At 35.7% G+C, this 16,350-nt stretch overlaps 1 protein-coding gene across 1 annotated transcript; it reads left to right on the top strand.

Annotated features, from left to right (window-relative positions):
- The first annotated feature begins 7,277 nt into the window (after nt 1–7,277).
- On the top strand, nt 7,278–11,003 carry LOC139857002 (embryogenesis-associated protein EMB8-like). Its single transcript, XM_071845713.1, has 7 exons — nt 7,278–7,783; nt 8,628–8,756; nt 8,858–8,989; nt 9,576–9,718; nt 9,821–10,013; nt 10,554–10,607; nt 10,701–11,003. The coding sequence occupies exons 1-7, from the start codon at nt 7,376–7,378 to the stop codon at nt 10,884–10,886; spliced, it is 1,245 nt and encodes a 414-aa protein (XP_071701814.1). The 5' UTR covers nt 7,278–7,375; the 3' UTR covers nt 10,887–11,003.
- The last annotated feature ends 5,347 nt before the right edge of the window (nt 11,004–16,350 follow it).

Genomic DNA, 16,350 nt, shown 5'->3' with positions numbered 1-16,350 from the left:
TGGTGTCATGTCCGTGATCGTCATGGAACTCGCAGTATTTTGTTTTATCCCACTTGCCAAATTCTGTCAGCGGAGTTGGAACCGCAAAGGTTGCGCATACTGGTTCAGTTGCTAAAATTTCTTTTGGTGTTTTAGACAAGCTTTTGAGCAGCGCATAGTTCTGATTATTAATACCGCGCTGATTATTGTTTCGAAAACCACCACTTGTTCGCCCTTTATCATTTCTTATAGGACCACCACTAGGGTATCTTCCGCGAGAGCTGTTACCGCGATTTTGATCGAGCGAACGATCATCATCGTCTATCCTTTCGTTGCGTGAGCTAGCCGTTGGAATATCATTATGCCACTCCGCATATAGTCATGGCATTCATTAAGCGCTTCAGCAAAAGTTGTTGGGACTGTATGGCGTAGATGCCTTACCAGCGTTGGATGACGCTCTGTACTTATACCATGTATCAGCCCAGAAATTTGTTGCTCTGGCTTAAGATCTGGTATGCGCAGGCACTCATTAGTATACCTTGTGAGAAATTCACCCAAAGATTCCTTGGGTTTCTGCACAATATCGTGACATTCAATGTGGGTGCGTTTGCGCGGCCTTTGATTTTGATACTGCAGCAAAAACTTCGTCTGCAGATCCATGAACCCGGATATGCTACCCGCCGGGAGTTTATTAAACCATTCGCGAGCAATGCCCTGCAACGTCATGGGAAATATCTGACACGCAACCGGATCCACCCAACCTTGGGTTCGCATTGCGCCCTCGAAACGCTGCAGGAAATTATCTGGATCAGTTAAGCCATTGTAAGTACCTAACGTGTGAGGTATCTTTGGCGCTGATGGAAACGGATATGCAGTTATATGCGGAGGAAACTTATCAAAAGTGGTTGGCAGCTCAAAAGGTGGTTTGATAGGATCTCCTTTTAGCCCTACGAAGAAACATTTCATCATATCCTGAACAAAGTCAGGCTGTGAAAACAAGTGAACCATTTCAGGAGGTGCAGCCTGCATAAATTGACCTGCAAGATTTGCCTCTCCCTGTATATTTTGCCAAGGTTGCACCGACATCTGCGGATATAACCAAGGCTGTTGCGTCGGAAAAGAGGGAAGACCTGACGGCGCAGAGTATACAAGTGGTTGCAAAGGGACCGAAACCTGTGGTGCAGACATCTGCGAAACATGAGGGTATGCTGTTAAGAGCCCAACTGTATGCGCAGTGCTTTGCTGTTGAGCAGTTATAGGCGTCCAATGAGAGTTTGCGCCTGGAATGACACCAAACCCCCAACTATTAAGTAATGTCTGCGCATCCATAGGGGTCAGAAACTGCGATACTGGACGCGGCGGTTGCCTAGGTTGCAATGGTGTAAACGGCGAATTTTGCTGAACACCCTGCGCAAGCAGAGGGATTGAAACCGTGGTACTGTAAATAGGTACCTGGCCGCAGCATACCACATGTGGACCTATTGTTTCACCGCTAGTGCCCACCAAGATGACCCTTGGGTCCACCGAGGAAAAATCCAGCCGCGTGGTTGTGACTGGTGAGTTTGCCCTTGGCGGTGTAATTCCGTCCGGATATATCGGCTTGTACCTTTGGAAAGGCTCGCGGGACACTGGTGGAGGGTAAGGCATATATCCCGCCCCCGTAGTCATAGCTTGCGTCTGCTGATTACCAGAAGGCGTGTTTTGATTGTCTGTTTGAGTACGTTCCGATGAGTCCCCGGAAGTCATGATACTGTTAAAGAGACAAAAAATTCAGAAATTTTGTTAATAATGAGCCTTATAATTCAAAACTTTCTAAAAGAAAAAACAATTAAATATGTCTTGAATTAGTTCGACTCTCAATGAAAGCACCACTTGATCAGTCATATATTTTCCATAGTGTCAATATGCCTGTTCAATACGTAAAAAATGGGGGGTTTAAGGATCTTAGAACAAGGCTCTCCTGTACGGCTACCGTGAATAACCCTGGCCGACATGATGATGTCGGCGAGGTGGCCGAGTGATTAAGTCCACCTTTGATAACGATCGTTGATCAGAAGGCCCCTAACAAGGTTGTAGGTGCTAGCTAATAAGAATCTAACATGTTAACCTTGAGAAGATGAACGATGATAGCTTGCTACGTAGGATGTGTAGTAGGTGGTGGTTACATAATGTTGGTTATCCCTAGAATGATAATTAGAGTTTGTATATATAGGCAAACCCTAATTCTAGAACCATCCAAGATAATGATAATCTCGTCCATAACTAACTTCCCCGAATCAAGGATATAATTATGGAAAAGATATTGACTTGATGACCAAGTAACTGTCGTACCGGGAACCAAGGCATTGGATACATCACCGCATACCGCATACAAGGTACACGCATATGCATGCTAGCGAGTGCCCGCATACGGATGGAATGCGCATGCGGGTTGCGGTATCATTATGAAATGTATAGATTTTTTTTAAGATGATTACAATAACAAATGTAAAACTAAAAATTTTTACTTGTGACAAATTCGACATACAATAAAGTAATACTGATCATGTGAACTGAATATCTTAAGACTTCAACCCGCAAAAATAAAAACGGATAATCACCAAATATAACACCAACAATATACATAAAGATGAAAACTATATAACTTTTATAGATACTAATAAATTAAATTAAACGTAAAGAGATTTTTGACTGGCCTCAGAGCGTTCCAAGTGAATATTTGAGCAATCCCTATGCAGGTAGCTCTTTACACGTACCTGAGCAAATGCTTGCCTATATTGCAAATGGTCCTTAATGATTTGACAACACTAAAATATAGAATAAAACACAGATATAGTGTAATTTTTGCATTCCAAGCAAGAGCTTAATTTTTCAAATGAACAAAGAACGAACATTATAATTGCTAAAATTAGAAGATGATAAAACACCTAAGAGTTGTTGTGATGATGATGATGATGTGGAGAGAAATATTACTTGGGTGGTGTGACACTTCTTGCAGTTTACAGCCCCTGGATTTAGGCGAGCATAAGACGTAACAAAATAGAAGACAAATATGATATATACACAACATTTGGATTATCATTAAAAAATATGAAGATTTAGAGCACCTACATGCGGTAAATTTTCTTATGGTGAACGTATTTTCTGGCCAAATTCCCCAAATAAGGTGTAACATTACCACTTTTTCTTCCCCGCAGCCTCAAAACCAAATGAAAAGTGTATTCTGAACAAATATTAAGAATACATTAAACTCATATACTACTGCACAGATTCAAAATTTTAGCGAGTTTTAAGTAAAAAAACAAATCATCATTTATATGAAAACTGCCAGTAAAAGATCAGATTTACACGATTATAAGTTTATAACTAACCTCAGTTTCACCAGCAGCTACTGCGTCAGAATGTGCTACTTCCATTTCCTGATCATTCTCGAGATAAAGTGCAAGCCGAACGCAAATATAAAAAATTTAAATGATTAAATAAATTAACATATATACATAAAAAAAACATAATATATTATATAAAATGGACGTTAAGCATTTGGATTTCTAACAGTCATAATAACTCACATGTAATTCTGTACGGGTACTATCGAGAACTTCTGCAGTCATTCTGTCAAGAAGGAGTATTCCTTGTAAATTTATTCAAGTGTGTTATAGCTATTTTCAGTAAGTATACATGTAATGCATAAAAAATTGAAAAAGTCAAAAGTAAATATACTTGTTACTGGACAACGATTAACTGACCTCTAAATGATCAAATTCATGTTGGAAAACACGTGCAAAAAGATGCGCCAAGCTAACTGAAAACTTTTCGCCAGTGATGTCTTGAGCATCAACTTTAATAGCTTCTGGCCTCCGCAAACTCAAAGTCAAAGCCAAAGACATCAAAATATGTCATAGTATAGCTGATTGGTATAACTAAATATACTAAACACTTATAATTAGTTCACCTCTCTTCTGAATTTCTGATTATCACCCCTTAAGGCACAAAAGTATGCAATAAGAACTACGTTAAAATTACTTATTTTATTTTTTTTATTTTTTTAGAAGCCATATAACAACACGACACGATGAAACAAAATACTAATAAAAAGTTATATAACTAAGAAACTATAATCATATACCAAATTACCATGTCCATGAATAGCTGGTTAATTGGACGGTCTATCTGCGAAGCTCAGCCTACTTTGAACAAACAAAATAAGTATATATAACTAACTGAATCACCAAAAAGAAAAAAGATCAATACACCAACGTTTATGTATAAAAAACACTTTTTAAAGATAAAAAGTATTCTTTTAACATTCATCCGATAAAGAAACCTTAAAACAATTAACAGATGCACCAACCATTCTGAAAAACAAATCATACAACATATATATATATATATATATATATATATATATATATATATATATATATATATATATATATATATATATATATATATTGTAACACCCTAGGCAAATCCCACATCGCTCATGGACATGAGTGATCATGGGATTATAAGGTAATACTCACGCTTAAATGACACAACGCGTTTTGGGACCACAGGCAGAGCAGATGTGTGAGTACGCTGCAGTTAAGCGTGCTCGGGCGAGAGCACTACGAGGATGGGTGACCTCCTGGGAAAGTGCTTCTCGTGTGTGGTCGTCAAGAAAAAGTCGTGCGCTTACGGGCAAAGCGGACAATATTGTGGTCATGTTAAGCTGAGGTGTTACAGAATGGTATCAGAGCCACTCATGTGCCGTTGGGGGTGGTGGGGCAAACTTCATCGAGGACGATGAGTCCCTAAGGGGGGTGAATGTAACACCCTAGGCAAATCCCACATCGCCCATGGACATGAGTGATCATGGGATTATAAGGTAATACTCACGCTTAAATGACACAACGCGTTTTGGGACCACAGGCAGAGCAGATGTGTGAGTACGCTGAATTTAAGCGTGCTCGGGCGAGAGCACTACCAGGATGGGTGACCTTCTGGGAAATTGCTTCTCATGTGTGGTCGCCAAGAAAAAGCCGTGCGCCTACGGCCAAAGCGGACAATATTGTGGTCATGTTAAGCTGGGGTGTTATATATATATATATATATATATATATATATATATATATATATAGTGGTAGGATCAAGAGGGAAGTAACCATTCGGGGGGAAGCGGGGGGAAGCAAAAACTTTTTTTTTTTTATTTTTTGAAAAAACTTTGTTCACGAACATTATAGATGAGATGAAAATATGAACATTTAGTAGAGACACTTTGTGATAAATGTTTTTATTTTGGCGGAAAAACGCTCGAAGAAGTAATATATGACAATTATCGTGTTTTTCGAGCGTATTTTGATGTTTTAGCTATTGGGGTTTAGATATTAGGGTTTAGATATTAGGGTTTAGAAATTTAGGGTTTAGGGTTTAGATTTAGGGTTTAGATTTAGGATTTAGATTGAGTTTTTAACACGAACGGTTTAGAGTTTAGGGTTTAGGGTTTAGGGTTTTGAGTTTATGGAATAAACCCAAAACACCAAACCCTAAACCCTAAACTCTAAATCGGGCTAAATTTTACTTCACAAAACATGAAGAAAAAAACGTTCATATTCTTCACGAACAATATTATCTTAAATGTTATTTTTGTCGATCGTTTTTCCGCCTAAATAATAACATTCATCACGAAGTGTCTCTTCTAAATGTTCATATTTTCGTGTGATCTTGATGCCGGGAAAAAAAAAATTTAAAAAAAAAACGAAAAAAAAAAAATTTGCTTCCCCCCGCTTCCCCCCATTGGTTACTTTCCCATTGATTCTGCCCATATATATATATATATATATATATATATATATATATATATATATATATCTTATAAAAAAATTCAAAATAAGAAAAAGTAGAAACATAGTGAAACATACAACCCGTAATGATACGTGTTCATAACTTTAATAAACATATGGCCCCTAGCCTCATATTACGTACCATACATGTATAATACGGAGTATCTTATAAGTTCTAATTACGTATAAAGAAATCAAAAATTCCATAATTGTTTATGTAAAAACAACAATTACTTAAAGATAATACATAACAATTTAAATTCTTAACCCACAAAAAAATGGAATATAGAAGTTTCAAGTATGGTAAAAATTATAATATTCCAGTACTCTATTATTGCCTTATCCAAAGCTTAAGATTAGAAGATATCAAGAATATGTCAACATCTTAATGTTTAATACAACACGAAAGTGTTCAACATTTTAGGATATCAATATTAACATCAATTAACAATAAATGAGTTCTATAATGCTTATAAGAATAAGAATGCAGTATTATGTTACATAATAAGTCACCCAATATTAAGGGCATCTGAACTGCTAATGTACATAGGGACAATTTAATCCCTTACAATTTTAGCTTAAAATAATTATATCTTCAGTTCTTTTTTAAATCTCATTCAACATTTCATAGGTTTAAGTTGATTTTTTTGACCCAGTCAAATATGCCTGTATATTTTAAAGAAGGTCAAATATAGATAGTTTTGTTGACAAACCGCAACTAAAACCATCGTTGGCCTCCATTAATACTTTCCACACACCGTCATCAATTTTGGCAACTTAAACATAAACAAAAAAAACAACATCAACAATTATCACAGCTCATACCGCATATCTGAAACCCTTAATTATTTAAATTTTAATTAGTAGTAAAACAGATATTTACCTGGTCGATCGAGAGTGAAAATCACGGAAAATACAGTACGGCGACGACGACGGGGACGGTAACGGCGCGACGGTGGATGGTTGAAATGGTAAAGATGAACTAATTTGGGTTAGAATAGACGACGGTAGCGAAGGTGGAGATGGTGGAGACAGTGGAGATAGGGAAGATGGTGGCGACGCAACGATGATGGTGCGGTGGGGGTGACGACGATGGTGCGGTGGCGATTCGCTAGAAGTTTCCAGTGATGTTTGGAAAGAATTAAGGAATATAAGGGTATATTGAAGAATAAAAAAGAAAGTGATGGATCTGACCTGGATTCAAAAGCTATGTGCGGTTTCAACAGTAACCACCACTCAAATTAGCCAATGATATAAGTGGTCAAAATACGCCATTTAGATTATTATTGAGTATTTGGTTGTGGTTTTCGCTAGATTTTTTCTGTTGATTAATTTTTTACATTTCACAACAAACACGCTTAGAAGGACCACCTAACACATAAAACAAAACTTTATTTTCACACACTAAAAACATTACATCATATTTCATACTCATGTTACACGATATTTTTCAAAAGTACCACTAACAATCTAGTCTAGTCTAGTGAGTATTAAAACAAACACAGATCACCAATCCTTAATTTAAAAACCACATAATAATAATAATAATATAATAAAATAAAATTCATCAAACAATGACGACAACATCCCCTCATTTCACCCACCCATTACTCACCAATCCACCAACGCTTACGTCATCACAATCACGAATCAGCAGACTGCGTCGTCCTACAATGGCCACCCCAGTCGCCGGACAATCAACGTCGGCCGATCATCACCCGTCGTTGGAAGTGTTAGGTGGTGGCCGTCATCTGTTCTGTCCAGTTATCAAAACTCACTTGGACCGTCCGTACAATCATTATCCGATCTTCGGGTCGAACTGCCACGTGGAGACTATATTTGCCGCGTTTTTTAGAAACGTACCTGATGTAATTTACAAACGTGAGTGTTTGAGGACAAAAGATGACGGAACCGTTACCCTTGATTGGGTCTCCGGCGATGCCCAAAAGTTGCCGGAAAATACCCCTATCCTACTTTTGCTTGTTAGTACACTTTTAATTTATATCAACTGTTTTACTGTTTGAATTTATTGTATTTAACTTTACCAATTATAGTTTAGTAATTAGTAATTTTGTTACGAGTATCGCCATCACTAAATTAATACTATAATTAACTATTTATATATCAATATTAAAACTTATAGAAGTTAATAGTGATTAGTACAACTATAAAAATGAGTTTTATTAAAATTGATCTTACATCTATATTTTGTAGCTATTCAACATCAAAGTGCATTAAGGTTTTGTACTTTACAACGTTCTAATGCACATTTAGTGATGTACCACAAAAAAGAAAATTGATGATATATTTACAACCTCCCTTATTAACTAAATTAGGCAACTAGGCATTAATTGAGGATCAAAATGTATGTTTTTGATTGTGAACAATAAATGTTGTAGTACGAGTAAACCCGAACACAGAAAACCCTTATTCGTTTACCATATAGCCGAGTAATGTATGTTGCTATGGTTGTTATTACTACTGTACACTAAGCCTCATGAGCTGACACTGTTCACAATGGCAATTCCGTAATTACCCTCAATTTCGGGGGTAATTTGACTTTTTGGAATTTTTTTGCTTTTCTTTACAACTTTTTTTACTTCCGTTTTCATTCCATTATTTTTTAAATGTTCAATTAGCTGACCGAAACCAACCCGCAGCGAAGCGTGAGTTTGTTTTACTCGTTGGTAACAAGTTGCAACAAAGTTGCTATTTTTATGCCATTTTTCGCAGTTAGTAACTTGATAAAACCGGTAAAATATAATGCTATTATTAGAAGCTTAACCTTGTTAATAGTGTTATAATGATAGAGTATTAATTTTGTAGCCTGGTTTATCGGGAGGTAGTGATGATTCGTACGTAAGACACATGTTAGTGAGGGCGAGAAATAAAGGGTGGCGTGTGGTGGTATTCAATAGCCGTGGTTGTGCTGATAGCCCTGTTACTACACCACAGGTTCCTAATAATTCAAATTATGATTATGATCTTTAACTTTATATAATCATTCTGAATTAGAATTAGAAGTAGCTAATTGTGGTTTATGATCATATTTGCAGATGTATTCGGGTTCATTTTTAGGTGATCTTGATGAAGTAGTGAATCATGTTGTTACCAGATATCCAAAAGCCAATTTATATGGTGCTGGTTGGTCTATGGGAGCTAACCTTCTTGTTCAATATTTAGGAAAGGTTAATTTTTTTTATTTTTTTTTCCCGAGACGATATTGTATGCAAGGTTGTACAAGTCGCGAATCGGGACGAGTCAGTCGAGCCGGGGATGAGTCTGGCATTGACCAACGTTGACTTTTTTCTGGATTAGCGCGGAAACCCCTATGAACAAGCACATTGGCTCCCCATAAAGGGTAAACCTCGGGTAATCAAGCTCCCAAGCTCGAGACCTAGTACCGGGTGAATTGCGCATTATGCCAGGCGTTGACTTTTGATAATAAATAAATTAAACATATGCATATTGCACATAAATATATACATAGATATATGGCACAAAATCTGAATATGAAAAATATACATATTTTTTACCTAACTTTGACTTTGACCGACTCAGACGTGACTCGGCCCGACTCGACTGATTCAACCCGACTTTGACTTGGCTTTGTAGTGTTGACTGACTTTTAAGGCGTTTTGGGGGAGTCGGGACGGGCTAGTCCCTAAACTGACGCGTCGGCAGACTCGGCCTGCTTTTACAACAGCAGACTCGGCCTGCTTTTACAACAGTGTGATCGTATGACAAAATTGTGTTTTTTGTGTGTTCTTGTAGGAGGATGGTGCGCGCCATTTTTCTGGTGGGGTTTCCATGTGTAATCCTTTCAATTTGGTTATGTCAGATGAGGATTTAAGCTCGGGATTTAACAAAATTTATAGCAGATCTCTTGCTAAGGCCTTGAGTGGCATATTAAAGAAGTAACACTTATTAGTTGTTTCTTGAATGCTTATTAACTTGGTTTTTTTTCTTTATTTTTTATTCTTTTTGTTGATTTGAGATTTCAAAATTACCTTTTTTAGGCATCTTATGCTCTTTGAAGACATTGGAGGCGAGTACAATATCCCATTGGCGGCTAATGCTCAAATTATTCGGGATTATGATGAAGGGCTAACTCGAGTTTCGTTTGGTTTTAAGTCAGTTGATGAGTACTTGCAGAAGTCATGCAGTGCTGATCACATAAAAAATGTTCGCACGCCTTTGCTTTGCATACAGGCAATATTTCCTAACATTGCGTCTGTTCTTTTGTTATAAAGAAGTTTTTAGTCTTTGGTAATATACGTCTTTACGGTTTTAAGATATGGAGTTTAAGGAACCATCCCTGGATAGTTGTGGTTGGGGTCTTGTGTTCCTCCCAAGAAGTCTCAGGTTCAAACCTAGCTGGGTGGTTGGGACCCTGAGTTCCTCCGAAGAGGTCTCGGGTTCAAAACTCGTTGGGTGGTTGAGATCCTGAGTTCTTTCCAAGAGGTCTCAGGTTCAAACCTCTCTGGGTGGGTGGGACCTGAGTTCCTCTGAAGAGGTTTGAGGTTCAGAACTCGGTGGTTGGTCAGGACCCTGAGTTCCTCCCTAGAGGTCTCGGATTCAAACTACACTAGAAACATATTTTGGTGTGACAAGGGAAAATGGTCGGAAACAGTTACTGGATGCCCGGATAGGCTAAAGACTCCGCATCCCTAAATAGCCTAAACAGAGAAAACCTTGTCGGTTTTCATTTTATTTTATTTTTGAGAAGTACCTTGTTTTGTGTGATGGCAGGCGAAAAATGACCCAATTGCACCAGATAGAGCGATACCTCGTGAAGATATCAAGGTATGTAAAACAACACTGTTAGTTTTCTGTTTACAAGAATAATATGCATCGTTTTGAATTAAACAAATTTTTGTTTTTTATCTTGTTCTTTAGGAGAACCCGAATTGTTTGTTAATAGTGACGCCTAAAGGAGGTCATTTAGGGTGGGTTGCAGGCGAAAATGCTCCGGTCGGATGCCCATGGACTGATCCAATGGTTATGGATTTCCTTCAACATCTCGAAAATCAAAAATCGGGTTCACAACAAGGTACTAAAATGCTGCAATCGGTTGAGGCGTAAACCAGAATCATTGGCCACTGTTTTGTAATTTAGTTGATTTAAGTAGTTAGATTTGTTATGTATTATATATATATACTGTTACAGTGTTACTGATATAATATAATTATAATTATAATTATAATTATAATTTAAATCAATGATTATAATCAAGAAAATGCTAACGACAACCCTTAGAGCCGTCGTTAAGGTGTATAAAAGGTTTGTACAATTAAATAACCGTCACATTAAAGTTATTGAGTCGACAACAAGCGTCGATTTATTGGCGACTTGAGAGACTCTTAGAGCTTAAATTAAATTTCAGGCAATATTTAAAACCCATGAAAATTTGATTTTACCATTTTCATGGTGTCTCAATTTTTATTTTTAATTTAAATATTTTTTTTTTTAATTTTTTCTGTTAAAGAATGAAACCAGTAGGTATAACTTTATTATAGCCCGATATATATAGGGATACAAGGACACACATAAACCCTAAAAACCCTAATGGACCCAAGCCCACAATCGGACTTGGGCCAACCTAATCCGTCTAACACTCCCCCGCAGTCCGAGCGGCGAAATCGCGAAAGCTCGGACTGAAAAGAAAACAATAAATAAATAAAAACACAATTTTCTCTGTAATTTGTTGTATCGAATTGATTGATATCGCTGATTGGTTGCGTTGCTTGACTGCGTTTTCTTTCCCGTAACTTTTTTTTTTACGTCGTGGCTTGCTTGCCTAAGGATTGAGCAAGACTTGGGCTTTGAACTTTTATCGCCGATACAATCTTCTTCAACGCTGCAAAACAAGAGTTTTTTTTTCTTTTTTTTTATATTCCTCTTTTTTTTCCGGAGTTTGGAACCTAGTCAAGCTAGGCGGCTCAGCCCCACGCCGATTATTATGACAAAGAGTATTATAAAGAAAATCTCTTTTATATATTAAAGGAGGAGCAATATCTCTCCTCCTTAAAATTTGGTGCTCCTTTATGACCATAGGATTAACGGAAAAAAAAAGAGATCCTAGCCATCCATTCTCAAGATTAGCTAACAAATAAAAGTGATTAGCTAATCATAATGTAAAATCCCTTTAATACCCTTGACAAAAAAACGAACGACGCCAGGAACAGAGATGTTACACACATAATGTAGCGCAATTTTTGTACACTCAAAAATTACGATCGCTATTTTATTCATCAGTACACTCAAAAATTAGGGTTCCGTACGATCGTTATTTTCTACATCATCTCGCAAAACTTTGAATATCATAAGATGAAATCAGCACAATCCGATTCGAATTACGCGTTTTGATTTAGGTATTTACGCTTATTTGGTATGATTTTAATATAATTATATGATTTTGAATGCTTAATATTTTTTATATGTAACATACTAATCGAATCGAATAGGGTTATGATATGCGAACAATGAAGATGTTTTGGGGATGTCTAAAGATTGTATTACGATTTACAACATGCACGAACTATTTCGAATGATATGATCGATAAATATTGCCCGATTTTTGGTTTAAATCTTGAGGTAATCCCTGTTTAGTGTTACAATTTTGTATAACCTAGATTTGTTTATTTGAAATTATGTATTTGTTGTGATTATTTTGATATAAATATTGTGTAATCTCTTGTGGATAATCCCGTTTCAATCCCAACCTGGGTTCTCGATATGGTAAAATGTAAGGTTTTTTTTTTTTTTACAGACTATGAAAGAAGTATATCAATAGAATGCATATTGTGGGTATCGATATAGAACAAGTATTCAAAGGAAGAAGTGGCACTGAGGTATAATCACTTACTCTAATTAGTTCCATCTCATTTTAAAAAATGTTGTTTGAGAATATGTACATTGGGCAAAGCAATCAACAAGACTTTAACGATTGCGTAGCTGATAAAGGTATGTAATGCTCTGACTCAGCTTTCGCATCTCATTTGAATCTATACCTTAAACATTATTTGGTTACTAGAGATATTGCACACATTGCGGTCGTAAATCGTTTACGGCAATAAATGGTTTCACTATATACATTAAACTATGTTTCAATAGTTTATAGAAATCGTTTACGGCAATAAATGGTTTCACTATATACATTAAACTATGTTTCAATAGTTTATAATTACGATATGCGTTACAAACCTTTTATCATATGGAAAGTTACCATGACTTGTATGAATCATATAGTTTATTACTTCATGTGTTTGTATTTATAAAGCAACCATGACTTGTAGGAATCGTGCCATCGGGACCAGTAGATGGAACTTTTCAAGCAGCGAGTCTAGACGAACAATTCGCTTAAAAGTGAGGGAATTTATGAGATGTGTGTCAAAGCCTCTAAAATTGGTTTTTAAAGTTGATTACTGATCACAACTTGATCTAAAACCTTCATTCCTGGTGGTCGTTCGGTAGGTGCTTGGTGATAAAGCCAAGGTAACATAAGCTATTAACCTTGAGCTTTTTCTATAGTAATTTTGAGGATTATAATTTGTGTTTGTTTTCTCTTTTTGTAGTTTTTTTACAATACAAGTACTCATATTTCATTTCAAAGATATATTGACTTGGTATGTATATTTGTCAAAACTTTCATTTCAAAGATATAATAAAAAGTAGGTAGCTTAATATTGGCACTTGTATTTCATTGTAGTTGATTAGAAGCTCTACATATTTGTTTCCATTTTGTGATTTGTAATGAATTCCTACAGGACCCTTAGTTAATAGATGAATAAAGATCACAAAGTAATGGATGTTTTGCAATTCGGTATGTCTAATCATCATTTTAGTTGATGATTATATAGTTTACTTTGAGTCTCAAAATATACCCGTTTACAATCTTCCTTAAATCTTCTGTCTTGTCTTATAATTAGTGCACTGGTGTTGACTGAACGATGATTCATTCTCTCAACTTCTTGTAGTGATAAAAAAACCCATCGACATAAGGGAAGCACGAGACAAGTGAAGCACCTCTAGAAGGGTTATTTTAAGAGGTCCTAACTTATTAACTTGCGGGTATTTCATGAACTTTATTAACTTATGTAGCCTGTATTTTTTTTCCATTCATATTTTACGAATATTAATCTTGTATAAAAGAAAGTGTTGGTTTATACGGGTGGTTTAACATTGGGTAATTTAACATTGTTGTTCATAGTGTACATTTACACTACTACACAAATGAGAGTATAAACCCCCAAAAAGAACCGGTTTTAGAAAAACATGAAAATACAGGTTTCTAAAGTAAATGAGAACCGGTTTAAAAAACAAGGAAACTAGGAACGGGTTTTGCCAAAAAACCGATCTCTATTGTGGACTTTATAAACCTCTTTTTACCAAAAAACTGGTCCAAGGTTTAGAAAACCTCTTTTTACATTACACCGGTTTCTTTAATGTAAAATCTGATTTTTTTTTTTTTAGAGGGTGGGAGATGATGAAAAATTTATGAGATTTAAAATCTTCATTTTATCATCTATTCCACTTTACAATTCTCATCATTCTTGCTGCAACTCACACCCTATAACCTCTCCATATCTATTAAGTGTGTGTTTGCAAGTTTTATTCAATCAGTTGACCTCAAATCGTTACAAGTTCCATTCGAAGTAATATATGTGTTAATAATATTCTGTCTTTGGTTATATATATATGTTACTAATATGTATTAAACCACACTTTTTGTTGTTCACAGAATCAGCAATCAACAATCAGCAGATGTTCGAGTCAATTACCATGCATCAAACAAAAAGGTATGGCTATTTTCCAAATATACATAATAAAATGCGACTATTGTAGCACTTGAATTAATTGCTTATGAACTAAACATATGTATTTTTCTTTTTCACTTACTGTGCTTTTATTCAGCAATGATTTTATGGTTAATAATTTAATATATATACTAGAAAGCAGAATTCACCAAAAACAAAAACAAGATCTTTGTACTCGAAGATGACGATTACACATTGTATTTGGAGAATGACGAGCATGATTTAAATGAAGATGAAGATTACACACTGAATTTCGAGATGCGGAGCTTGATTTAAATGAAGACGAAGAACCAAAAACAATATCTATTTACCCGAACTCAGGATATATGGTGCTATTTTGTACAACTTTAAAAAAAAATATGAGAATAGAAACCGGTTTTTATTATAAAAACAGGTTTTTATTGTCAAGATTAGAAACCTCTTTTTTATTAAAAACGGGTTTCCAAAGTTTAGTATAGGAACTGGTTATAAAACCAGTTCCCACTTTAGAAACTGCTACGTATTGGATTTAAAACCGGTTTCTAAAGCCCCAAAAATCGGTTCCTAATATCTTTTTTTGTAGTAGTGTGAATTCTTTTTTAATCTCTAAAAACTCCCCTTTTATCATTTAACTACATTTAAATACAAATGTGTTAAACCTACTTTGTGAAATAAATTTATTCATCTTAGTTTAATTTAATACATCATGTAAAAAAAAGTTCACTTCTTTAATCCCGCGAATTCGCGGGTATTAAACTAGTATATTAGAAAACGAGAGTAAAATATAATAAATAAAGGCCACGCTGGTTATAGCTTAGATCAGAGAATAAGAAACCAAAATAAAAACATAGATTTTGGAAGAGAAGAGATACGGCTCATGATTTTTGGTAACGTATTTTGGTGTTTCATTAAGTAACAAATAAAGAAAGAAAAGAAAAAAGAAAAAAAAAAGAAATACCCCGGACAAGGTTGTAGAGAAAGTAGGAAAAAAAAAATTAATAAGTGGAACTAAAATGCTACGCCGCTACAGCAGAAGCATGGTATTTGGGATTTTCTTATTTTTCTTGTAGCAAGTTCATTGACGGCATGCTAGTTTTCTTTATTGTAGAATAAGAAAATAAAAGTAATAAGAATAAGAAAATACAAAAACAAAAGTATGTAGATCGGAATCATTTGGAGGTGGTGATGTGGTGATTGACCACCATAGAGGGAGGTGGTTTAAGACTCTTCAATCAGGATCGTACCGATCTGATACCATGTTAAAGAATGAAACTAGTAGGTATAACTTTATTATAGCCCGATATATATAGGGATACAAGGACACACATAAACCCTAAAAACCCTAATGGACTCAAGCCCACAATCGAACTTGAGCTAACCTAATCCGTTTAACATTTTCTTACTTATTGGTTGGATGTCCACTCGGAAGCAATCTCTCTATCTGTTGAACAGAGAGGGGATGACTTTCTCTACTTTTAAAAGTGTTTTCACTCTGGGTGATTTGTCTTTATTCTCGGATAGGGGAATGATGTCTGCATCTCACCTCCCCATACACCACTTATGTGGTATTGAGTTTTCTTGTTGTTGTTGTATTAAAGTGAAACATAACCGTTGTGTACAAGTATTTTATACATTTTAATGACAGCGCTTAAAGCTGTCGTTAGCAAATTCATATGAGTTCTGATTAATGAGAGTGAAAAATAATTATAAAAAACCTGATCCAATACCCATTGGCCCAATATCAACTGCCC

Source organism: Rutidosis leptorrhynchoides, chromosome 7 (assembly GCF_046630445.1).
Source record: "Rutidosis leptorrhynchoides isolate AG116_Rl617_1_P2 chromosome 7, CSIRO_AGI_Rlap_v1, whole genome shotgun sequence".
NCBI classification, from domain to species: Eukaryota; Viridiplantae; Streptophyta; class Magnoliopsida; order Asterales; family Asteraceae; genus Rutidosis; species Rutidosis leptorrhynchoides.
Note: the sequence above shows the minus strand (reverse complement) of the source record. Positions and strands in the feature narration are given on the sequence as shown.